The sequence below is a fragment of the Columba livia genome, chromosome 3, assembly GCF_036013475.1.
Source record: "Columba livia isolate bColLiv1 breed racing homer chromosome 3, bColLiv1.pat.W.v2, whole genome shotgun sequence".
NCBI lineage: Eukaryota > Metazoa > Chordata > Aves > Columbiformes > Columbidae > Columba > Columba livia.
This window is the reverse complement of record NC_088604.1, coordinates 8,830,353-8,853,706: the sequence shown is the minus strand read 5'-3', so window position 1 is coordinate 8,853,706 and position 23,354 is coordinate 8,830,353. Positions and strand designations below refer to the sequence as shown.

General features: G+C 43.6%; 1 protein-coding gene across 3 annotated transcripts in view; it reads left to right on the top strand.

Moving 5' to 3' along the window:
- KLHL29 (kelch like family member 29) overlaps nt 1–23,354 on the top strand; it is a 419,493-nt gene that overhangs the window by 129,369 nt on the left and 266,770 nt on the right. Inside the window, exon 1 of one of the 3 annotated variants that reach the window (XM_065055771.1) lies at nt 6,606–7,219. The exons of 1 other annotated variant lie outside the window; for it this stretch is intronic. In XM_065055771.1, the coding sequence (XP_064911843.1) occupies nt 7,217–7,219 (3 nt within the window). In that variant the 5' untranslated portion in view covers nt 6,606–7,216. Of the gene's footprint in view, nt 1–6,605; nt 7,220–23,354 lie in introns of those variants that run through there. One more of the 3 variants, XM_005510118.4, reaches the window with a different exon arrangement.

The following is a 23,354-nucleotide window of genomic DNA, read 5'->3' as shown; positions in this document are numbered from 1 at the left end:
AAAGGTTTAATCTTTGTTCTCCTTTGCTTTAGCCTGGCACACTGAAGGTAGGACGATGCTGGCCTCATGGCTGCTCTGTGCTGTGGTGTATGTTGGCTGGCAGCTATTCTTCCTTCCGAGATGGTTCTTTAATGTCCAAAAAGTCAAACCTTGGTGTTGTTTGGGTAAAACTATGGTGTAGGTGGCTGTGCTCCCGTTGGTTGGCAATACAGAGATGAATAGACGTGCATATTTTTACAGCCAGATACAAGTCAGCTCTTCCTGAGGAAGCCAGTGGTTGCAGTTGTGTTTGAATTTCAGTTCTGATTAGAATTGCTGGTGCTGGGGTTGAGTATCAGACCAACTCTCCATTTCACAGAATCACAGGCTGGTTGAGGTTTGAATGGACCTCTGGAGATCATCCAGTCCAACCCACCTGCTAAAGCAGGTTCACCAGAGCAGATCACACAGGAATGTGTCCAGGTGGGTTTGAATGTCTCCCGAGAAGGAGACTCCACAACCTCTCTGGGCAGCCTGTAACAGGGCTCTGGCACCCTTGAAGTAGTTTCTCCTCACGGTCAGATGGAATGTCCTGTGTTTCAGTATTTTCTCACCCAAAGCTCAGCTCAGCCCTCTGGGTGCCATGCTGTCACATCCCAAATGTCTCGCCTTCCCATGGAACGCCAAGGAGAATTGTGGTGGGAAGCACTGTGGTCCACAAGCTCTCTGGCTCCTCTTGGTTTTCTTTTTCTGGGGGGAGATCCCAGCACATTTTGGAAACTGTAGATGAGTCTCTCCATCCACAACAGACACACAGAGATTCCTGAGGTAAAATAAACCAGCTGTTTAATGCCGTGGAGCAGCACAAAGTTGAATTTAGGTGTGGAGCCGACAGCACTGTGTTCAGTCAGCTGCTGGTGGAATTGGAGTAGCCAAAACTCTGACTGTAGAATGGATTCTGAGTCCAGAGAAAATGGTAACAACGCTGTGCAGAAGAGTCAGAGAAAAGTGTCATCTGCTCTTCTTTAACATTTTTTTATTAGTAGTAGACAATTGAATAATTTACTATATTTATTTTTTACTTAATCCTACAGGAAATCCCCCAAGATAGGGTCATAGACTAAGACCCCCTTATGTTAGGTGGTGTGTGCACACAGAGTAAAAGCAGCGTTTGGACTCACTCCAAGTATCCTGTGTGCAGAGCATAATGCAGGAAAGATGGTCTGGATGGTGGCAAAGGGTGACACGTGAGATGAGACCCAGCAAGGCCATTATTCAGAGGGATGAGCAGGATGAGCAGCCGCATGCTGTCCATCAGTCATGTCTCCCATACGTGCGTGGCACCAAATGTTTTGGAAGGAAGGAGAGATTTGCTTTGTTCTTCCCTCTTACAAGCTGTTCTTGAATATTTACAGGGAGTGTTGGGTGTGAGGGGTGTCGGGGTGTTGTGCCGAGATGGTGAGTGCTGATGGTGTAGCCCAAAGGTGGGACTCAGCGTGCCAGGAGCAACAAAGGGATGACAGCCCAAAAGGACACTGAGCGCAAAACACTGATACAATGGAGAAGGGCGAGGGCAGACGGTCCTGCAAAATAATCCCTGTAGCAGCCGCTGAAGAGGTCACCAAACTCCCTCCTTGCAGTGCTTAACCTTGATAAAGTTTGAGGTTTCCATTGAGCCGGCACAGCTGTTCGGGGAAGGAGACTTTGTGGGATGTTGTGACTTTCCTACATGAGCCAAGCTGCATACGTTTTCATCTCAGGGAACATAAAAAAAAAGGCTATTTAAAAACTGATGTGCATACATTAGACCTGCTCCCCAGCCTTTCTCTCCTACCCTAGCGTTCACCAGTACTAACTGAGACGTCAGTATAAAATTACTTTGAAGAGAAGAAACTGAAAAAACACTTTCAGCAGATCAGAAATGGCAGTATAACTTTTACAACACTTGGACAAAATACATGTAATAGATAGAGTGCAGTGGTAGCATGAGGACTCGTTTTTAATGCAGTGAGGGGAGGAACTGTGAGATACAGAGAAAGAAGCAGACTTGTTATAGCCAAAGCTGCATCCAGGCTCCACAAACCAAATTTAACACCCTTCTACCATAAACTCCTATAGTTTTCACAAGGAAAAAAATATTATTGTGAAAACTTCGGGGCTTACTTTGCAAAATGACCAGAATTTGGCTTCAGATTTCAAAGAAAATTAAGCAAATTGGTTTTTATACTCCAGTTGTCTGGTGAAACCTGCAAGGAGGATAAAGCTCTATATGCGTTGTGTTTTTATTTCTTCATTTGCTTTGTTGTTTAGCTTTCAGTCTCACATAAATGTCACACGAGACTGGCCATCCAACACTCTGAGTGACCCTGATGTATGTTGTAATATATGGGAATGTCATAGATACAAAGTAAAACGGGGTAATTTAATGATCCTGTGAAAAGGCATGAGGGGAAGGTTGTATTTTTGTTTAAGGCAGACGTTTTTAAAGTCTTTCTATGGCAGAAGCGGATAGCTAACACGTATTAGAAACTCAAACTGGGTGCCTGTTATAAATTAAAATTACTTTAAGGAGAGAGCTGTTTAAAGGGTAAATTTTTCATTTTTAATTAGTTATAAAACTGAAAGCTGATATTGTCACCAAAGTAATTAAACTGGACTTCAAGAAATTAGTTTAATTATTGTTGTGCAAGTTTGTGTGCAGATGGCCTTCATTTCAGAATAAATACAGCCTATATCGTGGTAGCAAAAACCCACCTTCCAGACAAACAAAAAACCTGACCACTTTGGTTTTGAAATCTGAATGTCCAAATAAGTTTGTGCAGCAGTAATAACTGTGGGAGGCTGTTTATTTTGAAATGGTTTTTTCTGTACTAATTCTAATGTATTAACTGAAAAACCTGTCTCAAACATTTTGCAGTTCCACTCCCTCAGGTAAATTGTCAGCAGCACATAAAAACACTCTTGGACCTCCTCGTAATTTTTTCTCAGATGGTCACAAAACAGGAAAACGCAAAGGCAAGACATTATTATTTTTTTTTTTTTTTAATTATTTGAATGTATTGAGTATCGTGTTTTGATGAAATCCCAGTGTCTTGCTTAGTGAAACCATGGGCGGCCAATACAAAATGTCTTGCACTAGCCTCCCTTATTTCCAGACCCCACAGTACTTTCCCCGCAGCCTCTGTTGGGAACGTTTCTGCCTGTAGGTAACAATGTCAAGGAGAACTTCATAACACCTGAAATCACTGAAAATGAAGTTACTTGTTTTCTCTGGCTGTATCCTGGTTTATGGCAGCGTTTACCCATAGCCATCCCAACGCACCTTGTGAAAAGTGACCAGGCCACTCAAGTTCAAGCTTGTTTAAAACACGTCATTTGCTTTACCCGCCTCTACTTTGAATTTAGGGGTTTTGTTTGGTGTTTTGTTCTTAGAAGTATCTTAAAAAGCCATTAGCTGGACTGGCTGCTAGGGGAAGCTGAGGGGAAGCATGGTTCAGGCCCAGCTTCTCCCAGGCCGAGCTCCGGGGAAGATCTTCAACAAGTGTTTCTGGAAAATTCCTTGTTTTGGCACTTCAGAAATCCCCAAAATGGAGCTGTAATTCTCCCACAGTGCAGGAATTAAAGCAAGGAGCCCGTGGTCTTCTCTGCAAGATTTTAACATGTAAATATTGACCACCTCAGACAGCAGGTGAGGTGGTGTGAGAGGAAGAATAATCCCTCAGGCAGAGATGTGACACACCGTGGCAAGTCCAAAGAATAGAGAGAACAACTGAATTATTTCTACCAACGGGAGGTTTCTATTTAACCTGGAGGCAGCTGCCAGGATGTAGATGGAGAAGTGGTTGTTGTTCTGCTTTAGTCCTTAACACCTGTCCTCTCCAAACCACGTCATTAAATCGAGCACTGATAGCGGGTGGACAACAAAGAGAGGTGTTGGCTTTATAGTGTGTACAAGAAAGGAGAGACAGAGAATTGAAGACTTTTTAATTATTCTTGTCTAGCTGGAGAAAGGAGGATGTCTACAGCAGTCCAGGGTCATTGAAGCCCTTGTTGAAAGGGTCTGCAAGTTTTAAATACCTCTCCAGGCCTTGCCCGGTGATGCAACTCCTGCCTTCTGTGTTTCTTGTGGAGGAAAAACCTCACATATATTTCTAAACCTTTCAGTGCTATTTTAACACTTTTATTCTCAATACTTTAGTACACGCCGCCTAAAATGGACATGTGTGCAGCCGCATTATCCGCTGCCTGAATGACAAATGGTTTATCAAGCACTGACAGAGCGCCCGGCTGCACGCTGAACGCAGGGAGGCAGCGGCAAGGACTCCGGCTTCAGAGAGATTAACTTCCAGATAGGCAAATAATAATAAACAACAGCCCATAAAGCAAAGGACCAGAAAAGAGGCATCGAGACCATAAAATGGAATCACAATGATCCAAACGGACAAAGGGAAGCGGATTTGTGTATCTCGAGCTTGAGAAATGATAAATGAGTGACAGATTAACGTTGCTAGGCTCCGCGATCGCAGGGAGATTTGGAGGAGGGAAGCGTGGAGAAGGGCAGCGCAGGAGAGCATGGAGATGGCAGAGACGGGGACGAAGTGGAGCCTGAGGGGGGGTGAGGGGTGCGGGTCCCCCGGGGTGAGACCGGGGTGAGGGTCCCCCAAGGTGAGACCTGGGGGCTGCAGCCCTCGGGAAGGTTTTGCAGGATGGGAGGGCATGGCCGAGCTGTGAGAGGGATGTCAGTGGTGTTTAAGGCTGGAAGAAAGGCGGTAAGAACATACAGTTTAAGAGTTTAAGCACTATAGCTCATAGTGCCTAAACTATTAAAAACCCAGGATTTTGAAAAGGTGCGTTTAGAAGATACATGGGAGTTTATGCTTTCAAACTCTGGTATTTGCATTCACTTCGCGATCAATATGTCGTGATCCAATTTTTCTCTCTGATGGTGGAGAATATTTTTGAATAATTTGAAATAAGTCTTATATGGTATGGTTTGATTTATGCCAGAGCGATACTGGACTACTCTGTCACATCAGAAAGTTCGATAGGCAATGGAAAGTTACCACTTGCCTGCCGACTCTAAAGAATCACTCCTAAACTGCTCCCTTGTGCTTAGACTCTTTTCTTTGTTGGGGTGACTTGTAGTTAGGGTGTAGCAGGGCTGAGCAAACGTGGTGGATGCTGAGGGGATGGATGGGTGTTGTCTGTAACAATCTGGAGTTGTACTGAGTGTCTCACAGAGAACCATCGAAATACTGGAAGTTTTTATAACGTCGCATATCACCTCTATAGCTGCATATACACTGTCACCCCATTACAGATAAGAATTTGATGTTAGTCCTATTCTGCTAGTCCATTAATTAAAAGTAGCTAATGAAAATACAGCTGTTGGTGTCTAAAAGCTGGAGGAGCAGTGTGGCCAGTGGCTGGACCGCAGGCCCACGTCAGCATCTCAAACCTCCCTTTTTGTTCTGCCCATGACACAGTTGGTGACTTTGAGCAGGTCACTAGATGATAATTTACTCTAGTTTTGTGTTTTATTCCATGCTGTAGAGCTGAAAGTTTTGCATCCTTACTATAGTGGGAAGAAGGATGAAATGCTAGTGGAGTGAGTGTATTTATTTTCAAAGAATTTGATAAAGAGCTACAATTCAGATACTTTGGAGTGAAAATGCCCTGGTTTTTGCACCTCTTCTGTGAGATGGCATCGCTCTTGGAGAAATGTTTGTATAATAAAATACCGTGAAATGACACTATTGCCAAATGAGATTGTGATGAATAGAGCATTTGTAGTATTAAATCCATGGGTACTTTACATTGTTATGACAATAATAGTTTGCATTGTTGTAATAAGTTGCACTTCTTCTTCTTTTAAAAAATAAATTTAGTTAAACCTTAATGCATCTTGGAAAACATACCCTTCACTGAAATCAGACGTGCATGTCTTGGAATAAAATTGCCTTAAATATATATAAAGGTACATTGTATGGCAGATCATGGGCAATTGCGAAATAAATGATGTTTATCAGTGTGCCTTATGTAAAAAGACTGCAAATACGTGGTCCTTTTTGTAGTTCAGGTTTGACATAATCATTGCCATAACTCTTCAGCTTCTAATAAACAAAATTACATTGCAGCTGACACTTGAAACTCTGTTATTAGAAGCACCCAGGGACAGAGCCCTGCAGTGAGGGGCTGGAGGGGTTAAACAGAGCATTTTAGAGATTTTATTTCCCTTTCCCTAATTATAGATAAGGAGTGTCATGCTTACAGCTCGGCTTTGGAGCCCCTTGAAGGATTTTGTGATCCTGCAGCTGCCAGTGCGGCTTGTTGAAAACCTTCCATTTTCCTAATGGGAGCTGGGATGAGACCGTATTCCTAAACCGGCAGGGAAAAAAGTGCTTTGACTTAACAGGTGCCATCCGTGTTAAAAGGATGATTTTGAAGATTATTAGCTGGTATGACTAAGATTTATGATGCAATCTGCTTTTTTTTCTCTTCTTTAGTACAGATAAGGAGGGTTATTATTGTTAGTAGAAATACCTATTAAAATAAACCCCATGAAGCAGTTTCAAGGATTTGATAAAAATGAATATAAAGTTGAAGCTCCCAGCTTATCTTTAACTCAAGTGATTTTCATGGGGTTATAACACTTCTGGCATCGGATAAGGAAGCAGCAGTGTGATTTTTATCCTCCCTCTACAATAGAAGGGGAAAACAGATTTTGTATTCCATTCATTAGCACATCGCTGCTCAGGTTTGCATCTGTGTGGGGGAGTTCACAGCGATTACGTACAGGTGGGAGTGAACTGGGAATTTGCATGGATGGCTCATTTTCAGGTTGCAGTCAGTGGCGTCTAAATACCAGGTTCTACCAGTAGTTTTAGGGAGAGTCTTTCCTACCAAAGATGTGCCCAGAAGAGCCGGAGAAGCCTGAGGGTGCGGGAAGCTTCAAAGAGCTCCCCCCGTGATGCTTTTTTACTGTCAAACGTCTTGATTTGGGGCTTCCAGTCCTGCCTGCTGAGTCACCTCCTCCTTCTCTCCTACTTTTTGTTCTCTTCTTACACCTTAAGGCTGCCATGACTTGATCTGTTGATCAAGACATCGTCATCGGCAGCATCAGCTGGAAATTTTGACAATGCAGCGTGGTTTTCCGTCTGTCTTGCTGAGTGCCCGTGTGTCCGTCCCAGGCAGAATGGAAGGGAACGGTGCTGAATTTGCACAAGAACAGTAAGATATGGTATTGATTATTTTTCTTTATTCCTCTGTTTTTATACTTTTGGGGCATTTCTTATTCTATGTTTCAGAGGCAAACAAGGGCCTTTTCGTATTTCCTTTACACCTGTTTTTGGGGGTGTTCATTTTGCCGTTGCTGAACTATTTTCACTCACAACCTTGTATTCTGAAATGATTTTCCATAGAGCACCTAGTGTGACCAGATTATGAGTTAGGTTTAACTAAAAGCTAAAAATTTTAGGTTTCCTTTTTTGATTAAAGAAAAGGAGCCAGTGACTCAGAAAATATATTTTTTTAAAGTATCATTGTTAAATATTAAAGGGATGGTTCATAATTTCTGTTTGAGATTCTCGTTTCCTTCAATGAATGCCTAGGTTTATTTTTTAAGTGAAATCTTTTAAATTTGTGGGTCTTTCTGGGAATTTGGGGAATATTTGTAGAGTGTTGGAGTTTATAATGTATATGTGTACATATATGTATATATATATATACCATTTGTGCAGTCCAGTTTTTAAATGCTGTTGACTTGGACGATTAAATAGGTTTGGTGGCTTCGCTTCTCTGCTGAGTAAGATGTGTTTGCAGGTTGCACAGCTGAGCCTGATCTTGTGTCCCCAGCAATGCTGGGGATGCTGCATCCGCAAAAATGCTATTTTGGCTTTTGACTCATTGTAGTCTGAAAACCCAGACTCCAGTGACATTGGTTGACCAATACTGTTTTCTTGGCGATGTATTTTTTTATTTAATAGGGGATTTTTGTCTCGGTTTCTGAGCGCTCTGCTATTCAAGATTCGGGAAAAGCAAATGAGTTGTTGTGTTCCCATGGAACAAAAAGGTTTGTGCGAGTGGAAGCATGTGTGGTTCGTTCCTCAGCATCGCAACACCGGCTGAGGAAGGAAGGATCGTTACTAAAACAAGGTTTGAGTTTTCCATCCATCTCATGTAGGGCTCACTGGTCACCCCACAAACAGGCTTTTGGATGCAGGATTCCCGTCTTGTTAAAAGCGAAGCATCGAGATCTGGCTCTGCCTGCTCTCTCTCAGAAGCCTTTTTGCATCTCGAGCAGGTGATGGGATGTCTTGGGTTAAACTTCCAGTTCGGCTGAAGGCTGAAATACCGGGATGATCCGGCGATTTCCAAGGAGCCGGGTGCGGTTTTGCATTCTCGCCACAGCTGGTGCAGGGAGGTGTCGGTGCCGTCCCTCAAGCAGCCGAACGCTGAGACTTCCATTCTCACTTCCTTCATGTTTATTAAAAATGACTAGAAGAAAGTTCAGAACTTTTGTATCTGATATGTGTTATATCTATTATGGTGTCAGACAACTAAGAAAAAAGTCACTGGCTAATGAGTCTTAATTGTAACAAAACATCAAATCATTGTCACTTCTGCTGCAGTAAATGGCATTCATTAAATTAATCCACTCCATTACAGAAGTATTTTGCAGAGAATACCATGACCCTACAGCTTCGGTAACAGTAATAAGCTGAACATATCGCTGTGGCACTATTAGGAATATTAGAAAGCAGTTTGAAGCATGGCTGCATGACCTGAAGTGACATCAGCAGGTCTCAGGTAGCATGTTTGAGAAAATAAACTACCTTAATTAGAGACGGGACTAAAGCAGACCCTGGACGTGAACATTCCTGTAGCTTAGCACTGCGGGAAATAAAAAGCTGGATCAAGAACCTCTTTGGCTCCATTTGTAGGGCAGCACAAGCCAAAACAAAGCTTAGGCCTTGAACTGGGAATGGGGAGTATTGAAGTCTGGTTATTGCTCCTTTGTCTTCACTCTTACGATCCCCTTTTAACTTCAGATTTAAACCCACCGTGCTTTCTCTCCCCTTTTCCCCCTCGGTATCAGAAAACAGAGAACCGCATCACGCCCCAACCCTCTTTTTACACCGCTGCCGTCAACATTTTCTGGCAGGAGTTGCTTTGACTTCTAACAGCATTCTATTTCATACCATATGTGTACATACACCAAAGGATAATATACCCTGTTTGTAGCTAGGCAATGGCCTGCTTTATTAAACATCCCCCTTGCCAACAGTAAAAATGAACAGCCGCGGTAAACACAGACGCCGGGAGGGAAGAACAGTCCGAGATGTGTCGCAGCACATTGTACCTAAGGAAGGAAACGTCACCCGCTAATTGGCTCCGAACGCAGCCCACCTACTTAGCGAAACCGGCTGCCAAAAGCAAATTGCCCCGGTGCTCCATGCGCCGCGCTGCCTTCCCATTGAATTCAGTCAAATGGGAGGCTTTTGCCTTCATTTTCCAAACTCTCCATGAGTTGGCAAAAAACTGTCTCGGGGAGAGCCTCTATGACTTGAATAGAAAAACCTCCCGAGGACGCGTTTCCCTCCTTTTTCTCCTCCGAGGGTGGTGCCACTCCAATTCTTCTTGAAATCTGAAGGCGACCGCAGAGGGGGAAAGGGGCTGTGTTTGTTTTGGGAAGAGGGATTTATTTATTTCTTTTCCTGGGAAGACACATTTTGGCCCGGGAAGAATGAGCAAAATGACAATCTGTCTTGGAGCTCTTAAGCTACTAAGCGCAACATTCAGTGCTTATATGTTGTCACGTTGCCAGCAGCGGGTATGCAGAGGCAATGCAGGAGAGAAGAAATTAATGTATGCCGGCCTTAAAATGGTTCTACTGAGAGCTAATACTTTGTTTTTACTTACAAAATGGTAATCGCCGCTTTTGGCCCGTTTTTTTGCAGCAAGGCACTGGGATGTGGCAGGGACGCTCCTGGAACTGCACTGCGGGGTTTGACTCCATGAATTCCATTGCAAATAGAAATGACTGGTGGGTTGGCAGGTTTTCCTGCTGGCCACTGAAACTTTCCTTTCTAAGCTAATAAAATTAATTGTCCAAAACGAACGTCTCCTGTGAGGGGATAGCAGTAGAGAGCTGAATTGAGAGAGAAAGGGGTTGTTGATTCTCTTAAAGGTTTCTGCTAAATACCATATTTAGGAGGGAACTTTCCCCCCCACCCTGTTTTTGGGGTGAAACCATGCATAGAAGCTTAATAAATTATAAGTTTGTCACTTTCATTTCATCACCACTAAATTCCCACCTGCTTCTTCACCTCTATTTTCTCCTCTCTACATCTGAGAATAGGATACGAGTCGTTTCTTTATTTTTAAGGGTGTCAGCTTGGCAAACTATTGGTACCGTCAGGTGCATTGTTCACCTAATGATTTCATTTAGGGATTTTTAAGATGGAAAAAGCAAGGTCCAAAAGAGTGGCCAAGTAAAGAAAATGAAGTTTTGCAAACTGGCCGTTTGGATCAGTCTTGTTTTGGTCTTGGATGATTCTTAGTGTGACATGAAATAAAGAGGGAAGGGACCTGAACAGGGGCATGTGGTGGAAGGAGAAATGGTGAATATGAGACAAAATGGAGAAACCCTGCCCAGGTAAGGAGCCCTGAGCTGTCCCCGAGCTCTGAAATTATAGAGGTGGAGGGATGGGCATGGTGCCTTTTAAATGGCTTGCATGGCAAGTGAATGACAGGCAGGTTTTCCTGGCTGCTCCAGAGAGCCAATGGTTCAAAATTTAAAAGAAAGACAATAACAGCAAGCTGTGTTTTGTGCGTTCTTCAAAAGGGCTTTAATTCAGTGTTATTCGATATTTCCATAGTTGTGACAACTGCAGAGTTGTATTTCTTATTTAAAAAACAAAACCAACAACAACAACAAAAGAACAACCCAGTGACTTCAGGAACAGCGTTTGGCTCCCCCTCCACAAGGAATTTAATCTTGGCCATTTTGCTAAGTGTATCTCCACAGGGAGATTGTTGTTTCTTTTTGCTTCCATATGCACATTACTGACACAACATGACTTGTTTAGACTTCACTGTAACCTGTACTTTAGCTGGCCCGTGTAATTTATAACAGAAAAGCTATATGTTATAATGACATAGTTTTCATAATACGTGTGTGTTGCCTCCACTCTGCAGTTCTGCGGCAGTGCCTCAAAATATTTAACCCGCGTCTGTGTAAATCCTATAATCTTAAAATGGCAAAGAAAACAAAAAACAAAAACCAACCCTTGCTAAATTGCGGTGGCTTCAGTCCCAGAGAGTGGTGGCAGCAGAAACAGCAGTGTCCTCCCTCGTGGGCTTTGGCTTGATATGGCGTTTGGATGAATCTGCCCCCCAGCTCTGTGAGTGGAGCCGGGGACACGGTGCTACGTTGGCGCGTCCTTGGTTGTTTTTCTTATCTGTCTCCGTTGAGCTCCAACACTCTGTTAAGCTGAGCCCAGAGTCACACAAGACATCTCAAGAGAGCAGAGGATTATACCCGCTCCCTGCCTTCAGTGTAAAGCTGAAGTTAAATAAGAGATGGTCCCACCTAAAGGGGAGCTTCAGCCCCAGTGCTGTGTGGAACGTAGCCATGGTAGGTGCATTGGTGTCCAGCTCCTGCATGGAAACCTCTGAGCCCAGCACATTTCTTTAATCCCCCATGCTTGATTTAGATACAGAGCTGAGCTGGAAACCAGATCCCTTGGCAGGACGAACCACGCTGTATTATCTCCCATCGGTGCTCAACTCAGAGCATCCGTGTGTTTATGAGGGGCTCATGACATGACACCGTGGGATTTGGGCAGTGTTTGCCTCAACTGGGAATTTCCAGTGTTCCTGCAGTGATAAATGTCCAAATGATGTTCCTTTTGGCTTATATGACAGCAGGACATTGGGCACCTAAATAGCTTTATTAGCAAAGAATGTGGTTTCCTGCAGACTCTGAGGGGTTTTGCGTGTCGATATAGTGTCTGAGCTCTGCTCTCCCTACCTGAGGGCTTGTTCTAGCTTTAGTCCATATTCTCTCCATCCTCAGTTCATCAGCAGGAGGGGAGCAGTAACTACAGCTCTTGAAGATTTCCTCAGATTTTACAGTTAAATGAGTATCAACGGTGTCTGGATCTGGTAAGGGTGGAGCAATGTAAGCAGCAAGAACCTGATGGCACGAAGGAGGAAATTGTGCAATATGCAGTTAGATTTTTGGGGGATTTTTTTGTTTATCTTTGGCTTCTACCCGTACCATGTTTCTCTTGAACTCTAAGTGTGTTTTCCTACTTTTGATCTTGTGTGTGTGCGATTCCCAAGAAAATCTTAAACAGACCCGAGTGTAACGCCAGGAGCATGTCTCTCGTGTGACGTAAATACAATTTATGAAACAGTATTCCCTGACAACATAACAGGCAGCTTCAGAACAGATATGAGGCCTTGGTGCTTATTTAAAACATGTTCTTTAAGCTTCAGTGCAGCCTCCCACGCCGCTTCCCACGTGTCCTAACGAGGGATGCTCTGGTCTGGGCTGTTGGGATGTGGCACTCGCCGTCACGGTACCCAGGGCCGGGTTTGGCTTTCCATTCTGCCAACTAATGACATTTGCAAAAAGAAACTTCTACAAAACAGGGAGTCTCTGGGAGATAATTAGGTGGTTGTATAAATAATGAGTGAGGGCCAGATATTATCTGCTAGCTCTATAGTCGCGTCCATGGAGAGAAGAAATGAGCTTTCTTCAGGGGCAGGAGGGTTCTCTCAGCTGAATTAAATGGACGTGTAGTACCAGCCTGACACTGAGCATTTGTTCCCATAGAAGCCTGTTAAAGGGAAATACAGTTCATGTTGCATACAGCCTGTGTTTAGACCTCCCGCTTGGATTATGGAAAATGTTAAAGCTAAAAAAAACCTCACTCATTATTTGAGTTTCGAAACCTGACTGACTTCTGAATGCTCCCTGCAGCAGGGCGCACCTTTTCCACTGCCCGATTAGCTTCTTGTTATCTTGTTGAAAATGCCTGGCTTCACTATTCCTGCACTTTATTTTAAAAGGCTTTTGCTGTGTGCAATTGAATATACTGTAATCTTCTTATCAAATACTAAAGCTCTTTAGTGATGCCATTTTGAAACGGACTTCGGTTTTTAAATTGCAAATTCTTCTCTGGCTGGAAGGTTCACGGTTTAGGTAGTGGTTGAGAATACATACGTGTGTGTGTGGCTGTATATAAATGCTTGAAAAACATACTGTCCATTTTCTGATAATGTACAATTGTGCATTTCCCTCTAGAACACTGGAAAGGGAGAATATGGATTACAAAGCTGGTAGCTGCCCTCCTGGATCATTTTGGGGTGCCTTTCATTTGGGGTATTTTTTTTAGGTTGCATTTGAACCTCCAAAGGGGCAGATAAATTATCCCTGAACAAGAGCAAAGTTTTTTGTTATTAGTTTTATTATTTAAGAGAAAGAATAAGACTGGTCTAGTTTTGAGTAGGAACTGAATATCTGAGCTCATATACTCTGGTCTCACATCCTTCAGTAACTTGTGATGTGACTTGAAACAAAATCACTTAACCTGTGAGGCTGTTTCCCTACCTGTAAAATGGGGTTGAGAGTAAGAGGGATGCCGTGAGCATTAAATATTTAATGTTTGTAAAGTGCTTTGAAGACGAAGAGTGCCACATAAATACTTATCATTGTATTAAAATACAAGGAACTGGATAACCTTGTGTAGGAAATTTTTTTGTCGAAACTCTTAACTTTGGGAATGCAGACCAACGCGGGAGAAGAAGGGGCATCTTGCAAAATTGCCTATTAAGAATTTCGAATGAAATGCACTGGAGAGTCTGTCTCCAAAGAATTAGCAGATACGGTCTTGGGATCATTGAAAATAACCTTCTGAAAATCGTAGCATTCAGTAAATAGGCAAAGTTGGACTTCTGTGCTAATCAAGAAAAAAATGCGAAGAAACTTCTGAAGAAATTAATCTATTGAGCCTGGCCACAGTAATCAAGAATGTAATGGGGCCATTATGTGAATGGTGGAAATAAGACATCTAGTTATAGACAGGCATTATTTCGAAGTGTATGTCTAATCTATCCTCGGTGAATGTTATTACTTTCCTATAAGATGATGGAAATGCAATGGATAGGTACTTTATTCAGGAAAGCAATTGGTGGAGCACTCCATCTGTGAAGATCATTCCAAGCGGCTCATCATACACTCACATCATCATAGAAATTATTTACAAGTGGATAGGCAAAAATACAGTGATACAAAGAGTGGAGCAAAATTTTGTAAGAAGCTGGGAATAAAGCACGTGTCTTCAAAGCAAATAATAAAGCAAAAGCCCAGTCGTGGTAATAATGTAGGAGGTCTTCCCCATGGTGTCTTTCATAAATACACTAAAATACCGCAGATACAGAAATATTAAGTCTTTTTTCTCCCTCTTTCCCACTGCTACAGAGAATGAGTGTGTGAATGGCCTTGGGAGTTTCTGGAAATGAAAAAAAATGAGTTCTTTTTTGCTGCAGGTCTTTGTTCGCTGTGTTGGGTGGGCTGTGACCAGTGTCCATCCAGCCACTTTCTCAATCGCCCTCCTCAATCGCCTCTCCTGTTGGGAGAGAAAATGTCACAGAATCTTTGAATAACAGGTTGGAAGGGAACACAGAAATCATCTGGTCCAACCTCTCTTGGCAAAAGCACAGTCTAGACAGACAGCCCAGCACCCCGTCCAGCTGAATCTTAAAAGTGTCCAACATTGGGGAATCCACCACTTCCCTGGGGAGATTATTCCAATGGCTGATTGCTCTCATGGTGAAAAATTTCCCTCTTGTGTCCAATTGGAATCTCCCCAAGAGTAACTTGTGCCCATTGTCCCTTGTCTTTTCCGTGTGACTCCTTGTAAAAAGGGAGTTTCCATCTTCTTTGTAGCCACCCATTGAATACTGGGACATGGTGAGGAGGTCTCCCCTAAGCCTTCTTTTCTCAAGGCCGAACAAGCCCAGTGCTCTCAGCCTTTCCAGTCAATAAGATGAAAAAGCTCACAGGTCAAGAAAAAGACAGGGAGATCTCTTACCGGTACTGTCACAGGCAAAACAGACTCATCTCAAGGAAAATCAGTTTATTGCCAATTAAAAGAGAGTTGGACTGTAAGAAACAAAGAGAAAAGTTAAAGTAACTTCCCTTGGCCCCGCTCTCTTCCCAGGCTCAACTTCAGTCCTTCATTCCCAGCTCTTCCACCTCTTCCCTCCCCCCTGGTCACAGTCCATCCATACATCTTTCTGCTGCTCCTTTCTCCTCGTGCTTTTTCCCTGCTCCAGCATGGGTCCATTCCTGGGGACACCAGCCCTCACAAACTGCTCCAGCACGGGTTCCTCCAGGAGATACAGTCCCTCATGACCTGCCTGGTCCATCCCATCACAGTATCACACACAGTATCACAGTATGTTTGGGATTGGAAGGGACCTCAAAAGATCATCTAGTCCAATCCCCCTGCTGGAGCAGGAACGCCTAGGTGAGGTCGCACAGGAACATGTCCAGGTGGGTTTTGAATGTCTCCAGAGTAGGAGACTCCACAACCCCCCTGGGCAGCCTGTTCCAGTGTCTGTCACCCTCACTGAAAAGAAGTTTCTTCTCAAATTTAAGTGGAACCTCTTGTGTTCCAGCTTGATCCCATTACCCCTTGTCCTATCATTGTTTGCCACCGAGAAGAGCCTGTCTCCATCCTCATGGCACTCACCCTTTATATATTTATAAACATTAATAAGGTCCCCCCTCAGTCTCCTCTTCTCCAAACTAAAGAGCCCCAGCTCCCTCAGCCTTTCCTCATAAGGGAGATGCTCCACTCCCTTCATCATCTTCGTTGCCCTGCGCTGGACTCTCTCCAGCAGTTCCCTGTCCTTCTGGAACTGAGGGCAAAGGCACAGGAGGCTGTTACGATGGCTCTGTGAACAGCACAGCCCTCTCGCCCATGGGCTGCAGTCCCCCGGGATCGGCCTGTTCCAGTGTGGGTCCTCCATGGGCTCCTCCTGCCAGGATCCTGCTCCAGCATGGGCTGCTCTCCATGAGGAGAGGACCATGAGGTGCCCCATGGGCTGCAGTGTGGGTATCTGCTTCCATGGGCTGCAGTGTATCTGCTTCCATGGGCTCTGCAGTGTGGGTATCTGCTTCCATGGGCTCTGCAGTGTATCTGCTTCCATGGGCTGCAGGGTAATCTCTGCTCTGGTGTCTGCGACATCTCCTCCACCTCCCTCACAGAACCCGATATCGGCAGGGCTGTTTCTCACACGTTTTTCCTCCTTCCTCACCACCTGTGCTGTGGTTTTACCCCTTCTTAGGAATGTTTTACAGAGGCACCACTGTCTTGCTTGACGGGCCAGCTCTGTGGTATGGCCATCATGGAACCATCTGGAACCAGCTGTGAGCGGCACTACACAGCTTCTGGCCTCCTCCTGCAGACACCAGCCCTGCAGCCTTCCCACTTGAGATTAACTACATAATTGAAATAATCAGTTGGGTTTGGGTTTTTTTTTTGAGGGAACTGTTCAGGTGTTTGTGCCCAACCTTAGACATACATTATCATTTTATGTGTGACTTACCGAGTCCCTATTTCTGTCAGACAGGCAGGTTGCTCGATGAGGCGAGAGGGCTGTGCTGTTCACAGAGCCATCGTAACAGCCTCCTGTGCCTTTTGGCCTTAAAAAAAAAATAATATATATATATATAAATTCATGAGACTAACAGGAATGGTGCAGTGACTCATCCGCGCGGCAATCAAGGTGTCACCGCAAATCAAAAGTTTCCACTGCTTCTTTGAGACGGGGATTCAGAGAAAATGTTGGTGGCAATTAAAAGAATTGCTCATACAAGGCTGCGAAGCTCCGGTGTGCCTCATAAGATATGCATCTTATCTCCAAACTATTTGTGGCTCCGTCTTGGGTAGTTGGTGCCCGCGCTCAGAGCTGTGGAGCGGGACGCGGCTTCCCAAAACGGGGTGTGCTGCTGGTGCCTCGCGACACATGGGGCTGGATTTTGTGTTTCATGCCCTTCCCCGGTGTTTAGAGCTGTGATTTGATTCTCTCATGTGCCGTCATCTGTTGGGATTATTTACTGGGAGTGCAGTACCTTTGCCTGATCTACCCCTGCCCACTTCTGTTGATACCTAAGAATTGCTTAAATGATGGTAATTCACAGTCTTGGCTTTTGGCCACTGTTTTTGCTTTCTCAAAGAGCCCAAATTTCTGGCCAGACTGATTATTTAAGCTGCAACTACTTTGTTGCTATTACATGGGCTGTACGCTTCTCTTAAGAGCTGTAAGGTTTACATGTGAGAAATAACTGCTCAAAGTGATAAGTCTCTGTAATATATTCATTTATGTCTCCTTGCCATTTTCTAGATCTCTGTGAAAACAAACTCCTTAGCAAGTTTTGTAGCAGTAATAAAATAAACTGCCTCAGTATCTTGCTATTAGATGTCACAACATACTTTTGGTTTTCCTCCTTGTGTTTATGGGGAAATGGCAATGTGAGGAAAGATTAATCAATCAGGAAAATGATCTGTTATTTTCCTTCTCTTTTCATCTATCAAAAAAAAATCTGATGGGCTGCGATGCAAAGTGTCTCTAAGCAATGCATATAATGTATGCGATTACTGCATGCTCAGCAGCCAAATGCAAACATTGCAGAGTAGAAACACAAGGTTTATCTGAAAATAAACAAAAAGGAAACAGAAATCTGTACTTCAGATTCCACACGCAAGCTGTTCAAACAGTCAGATCTTAATAGTAGATTTAAAAGTGTCAACAGCAATGGCCTTGGTTTTTTTGCATGCTTGAAACTTGTCAGCAAATTCAGTCTTTTGAGTGATAATAACACTAAAAGGCTCACAACGGACTGTCCTTGGTGTATTGCACAAAAGAAAAAAACCTTACAGGAACAACAAGTATCTGTTGACCTGGGGTCACCGTGGGAATCTCAGGTCACTGTTGTAGGCTGAGAAGCTTCTTGAGGAAAGAGCGAAATCCATGTAATCATTGCATTACTCTACCATGCAGTGAAAGGTCAGAAGGGAACAGACCTCTTCAGATTATATTTAGTAACCATGAAGATTTTGCTCGTAGTAGTCACCTTGCACTGCATAGTGTTTTGCCCACCCTTCTCCCTGCTCCTCCTCTGAAAACTCTGCTCCCATCTAATCTGAAACTAATTGCATACTCATGAGCAATTTTTCCATTTTCCAGCAAACCAGACAGAATTATTGAAGAAGCAAAACTGAAATTATTTTGCTCCACATATGTTTATTGACAGCTGGGCCAGGCTCGATCCATGCTGGGAGGTGCAGGGATGGGACAGTAGAGGATAAGTGTGCGATGCTTCCAAATATTAAACTAACCTCTGATGCAGTCCTGTAAATGGAAGTGACAACATATCGTGGTTTAACCCCGACTAGCAACTGAGCCCCACACAGCCACTCGCTCGCCACCCCACGGTGGGTTTGGGGAGAGAACTGGAAGGGTAAAACTGAGAAAAGTCGTGGGTTGAGATAGAGACAGTTTAATAGGTAAAGCAAAAGCTGCATGTGAAAACAAAGCAAAACAAGTTCGTTCACTCCTTCCCATGGGCAGGTGGGTGTTCAGCCGTCTCCAGGACAGCCGAGCTCCATCATGTGTAACAGTTACTTGGGAAGACTCTGAATGTCCCCCTTCATTCTTCTTCCCCCAAAATATATACTGAGCATGACATTATATGGTATGGAATGTCCCTTTGGTTACTTGAGGCCAGCTGTCCCAGCGGTGTCCCCTCCCAGCTTCTTGTGCACCCCCAGCCTGCTCACTGGTGGAGTGGGGTGAGGAGCAGAAAAGGCCTTGAATCTGTGTAAGTGCTGCTCCACAATAACTAAAACATCCCTGTTTTATTGATACTGTTTTCAGCATAAATCCGAAATACAGCCCCATGCGACCTACTATGGAAAAAATTAACTCTGCCCCCGCCAAAACCAGCCGACTACTGTTGCTGTTGTGGCTGGCTTTACACATATTTTTTGCTGGTGTTGACATCTACTGGATAAATTCGCTACTGGCAGGAGGAATATGTTCTGTTCCAAGGAACAGGAGAGTGCTCTTCTCCTTCTCTCTGTCTTGCAGAGTCAGATTCCCTCACTACTGCCTTTCTTGCTGTTTTCTTTTTGTTGTGTTCCGTTTCCAAAATTGTCCTGCGAACAAAAATTGAATTTAAAGATAGTAAATTGCAAGCGCGTTTGGGCAACAGACTGATGAAACAGCTGCAGTCTTTCTTTCATAGACTTGAATTTTTCTGTTTTGCCCGAGGCAGTAAAGGGAAATTAGTTTATTAGTTTCACTTCAGTCACTGGTGAATATAATTCCACCCGCCCACCCCCCCAAATAAAAATAACACTTTAATTCTGCTTGATTTCAAACAATTGACCGATCAGGAAAGAGGCATGTGAAGGGAGCTACCGGGACTGAATTGCACCGTAGGCCTGGAAGATCAATTGTTTGGGAGGAGAGCTGAGACACCGCAGCCTTATATTACACCTGCCTGTTTATTACACTTGGCCTGAGGGGAAGGCAATGCACCATTCTGATCTGCTGCCTCGGAGAAGTACGGATGTAAAATGAATGCAAAGTAGGGGAACAGCAAGGTTTCTTTCTCCCTTTTTTTATGTTAATATATTTTATATTGATATTGAGGGCATTTGAGTAAACTGAACTTGTAGTTTAGAGAACAGCATATGTGTTTTTCCTTCTTTCTGTGCCAATATTCTTTGCTGTATGCAGTTTATATATATATATTTTTTTAGCTTCCTAATAATACTTGTGGTGATTGACTGATAGCAGTACCACAAATACTTAGTAAAATTACTCCTGCTGGAAGGTTACTCAGATGCTACAGCTCTTCTTACTCCTCCTTGCTCCGCTCTTTCTGCCTGTTTTAATGATTTCATTTTAAGAACAACGACCTGAGGCACAGCAGAGAGAACAAAAAAACATAAAAGTCACAAGAACAAAACAACTGGTGGACTTATGGTTTGGCAGCGCCATGGAACAGAAGTGAGGCCAGATGTTTGCTATACAGGCATTTGGCATGTATGTAAGAGTCTCACTACAAGACTGCATATAGAGTTTTTGACAGCTTTGGTTGAACGAAAATGAATGATTGCTGTTTGGGATAAAATGCAAGCATTTTGGCCAGTGCTTGCAAATCTGGGAGTTTTGAAGCTGTATTCTTAACTAGATTTTAGGTATTATTCAATCCATATTTAAACAGGTGCTTACCAAACATCATTTGATTTCTCTCTGTAATTTTTAATGATTCTACATCACCTAACATGTCTTGGGAGGGATGTGGTGAGTGGTTCATGCTTTTGGGAAATGAGCTAATTCTTATTTGACCATGTTATGTCTAAAGCAGTTAATTAAAAGCTTCAGACCTGTGGCCTAGAAAAGCTGGGTTGCCGATTTACTGCATTCAGCAAACAGTCTTCATCCAACACCTGGAAAGATAAAACATGAGTCGCTGGTGGCATTTTTAAGTGAAGGTGGTGGAAGAAGTGGTAGCAGGAGGTGCTGGAGCAAGCTGAGAAGCAGTTAACTTTCATACTGGGTGGGGTATTAATGCATTAGGATAGTGGCATTGTCCCTCTAACTCTTGAAGCATCGCCTTTCAAACCAAACAAAAATAGCACATTCTATTGAACGGACTGAAAATCAAATCAGTGCGTTTTGTTAAGCACGGTTAGGCCACAGAGGTGACTGTAGGCCAGCAGGTAATGTGCGCTCTGGCGAACTTCAGTAACCTGCACCAGGGAGGGGATATTTACATTTGAAAGCCCTGAGTATCTGCCTGATGAGCTGCAAGTCCAGTATTTCCAGTCAGGAAAAGGGGCATCTGGTACAGATATACTGGTACCAATGGTACCAGTGCCATGAAGCAAACAAATGCCTCATGGAAACAGGCAGAGAAATTCCCCTCTCCAGGCCCTTCACAGCCTCCAAAAGTGCAACAAGAATCTTTGTGGCTCCTAAAATGAGGCAGTTTAGGCCACCAGAAGTTGGAAAAGCTATAGATATTTCCCTCGGTGGAAATTCAGTTTCTTATTGCAGAATCAGGATAACCGCACTTTCCTACCTCCAACAACAGTGTGAAGCGAATCATGTTAAAATCTCAAAGGCGCTTGGATCTGTGTTGTTACGGACTGTCCTGGTCTAATATTCAGTAGATTTAGCATCTCTTGGTTTTTTGGTTTTGGTTTTTGTTGTTTGTTTGTTTGCTTGTTTTTTCCGGGACATTTTATATCTGACAAGCTCTCTTTATACACCAGATGCTTAGTGACTGTTTCATGCTGTAAGCGGACACGTGGTTGTGATTTGGGGGAGTGATATATGTCTCCTCTTAACAAAATGCCAGAAAATTCGGTGTGGTCAGAGGACATTGGTCCTGGAAGAGAAAATTTACGACTTCCCTGGTGCTAGCTGAAGCTTTTTAAATGTGAACAGTGACAGGGGTGGGATGACCCAAAAATATCCTCTAAGAGGCAAATTCGAAGCACAGTTTCTTTATTATATAGTTTTGCAGCAATAGGGGTGATCCATAGAGCTTTTGCTTTAAAATATGCTGCATTTAACCCTTCCCTTGGCAGAGAGCTTTCTCCTCTAATAGTTTTGACTGACCGATCAGTCTTCCCCAAGGGCTGGCAAATTGAGAATGGCGGTAAATCAAAGGGAATTTCTCCTGCCTTGTCCAAGTGTAATGTGAAGACCTAGTCCCCTCCTCCTCCCCCCACAAGAAACCAGCCCCAAAAGAGCCAAGATCCTGTTAATTAAATTCTGCGAGATTTAATTTGTGACATTTGGCAACACTGACAGTAGCTTATTCTACATTTCTGCTTTATTAACTATGAAGTCTTAGGCGAGATTAGGTGTGTCAGGTGCTGGCAACCACTTAATGCGTTTTGAGAAGATGGACCGTTTCCCCAGAAGAAATTTAGTCATGTCCTTGTCTTTCCTCCTCCACCTGTCCCTGGTGAGCACCTTTGGACCTTGGCCACCAGTTGACATCCACTGGGACTGGGGTGTCGGCCACTGGCTCTGCTGTGCGAGTCTTTCTGCACAAACCTCATCTTCAACCTCCCCTTCAACATCGCAGCTTTTGGCATTTGGTTTTCTTTTGTTTGTTTTTCATGCTAATGAGATAATTTAATTAGGGAAGTCAATGTTTTGGACAGTGTTTTGCAAGCAGGAGTGTTAGAGAGGAACATGATGTTTTTCTCTCTCTGGTTTTAACAAGGCTCAGTTCTAGGCAGTGCCGGCTGCCCAGGACCCTGTAGAGACATCTGAGAAAGTTATTACGCCTTTGTGTAAAGTTGCGGTGGATTTTCATTTAGAAAACTGCTGTGCAAAATTCCAGTCATGATGCTGCAGAAGGACCTTGGAAAGCCCAAGAATCTGCATGAAATGGCAGCTAGAAGTGATTTTTGGGAATGGAGGGTGGTGGGAGTTGAGTTCTGCTCCGAGATTTTTGGGGGTGTCGGCAACAAGCCAAGGGATAGAACCAGATCAAGTGGGAGATCTTTCCAGTAAAAGCTTGAAGAGAGAGGAATGGAGTTAAGAATCTTCTCCGGATACATGTCCCAAACCAGTATATTTTGACATGTTTTCTATCAGTTTATAATTGAAGATAAGCTCATCTGAGGGTGTGGATGAAGGCCTTTCAAGATAGTCCACGACACCTGGGTGACGGGGGCCTTCCCCAAAAGGAGACCCCTGCACCTGATGTAACCCTGTAACTTGGTGTGTCCCCAAATTTGGTGGGCAGCACGTGGGACTGGTCTTCATCTTCTGTTCCAACAGCAGCAGGACCAGAGGCGTCTCTGGACTTGTGTGAATTGTTCTCGCCCCACCGGAGCCGGTGATCAGTGAATGGCAGGACGCGTTATCTACTCCACTCAGGTTGCGGAGGAATTAGCATTTGAAAGCAAATGACAAAATATGGGAAATGATCATATTGAAGATGAAGCTTAGTAATAAATTTAATTTTTACGCATAAAGGAATAAATAAAAATAGCATAAGTAAAAGTAATAAATCAATTTCCATGAAGCTTAGTGTTGAAACATACACATACAGATGTTTTAGTAACCCCTTGTTTTGGAAGACCATATTCTCCTAGCTTAGAGGAAAGGAAACCAGACTGGTAAGCTATGGTTTCACTCTCATTTGGGCTCCAATATTGTTCTCCAATATTTTGAGACGAAGAAACACAAGTCTCATTTGTGCTTCTTTCATAGTGAACTCTATCCTGGGAACATATTGTTGTACTACTGCTCTGATT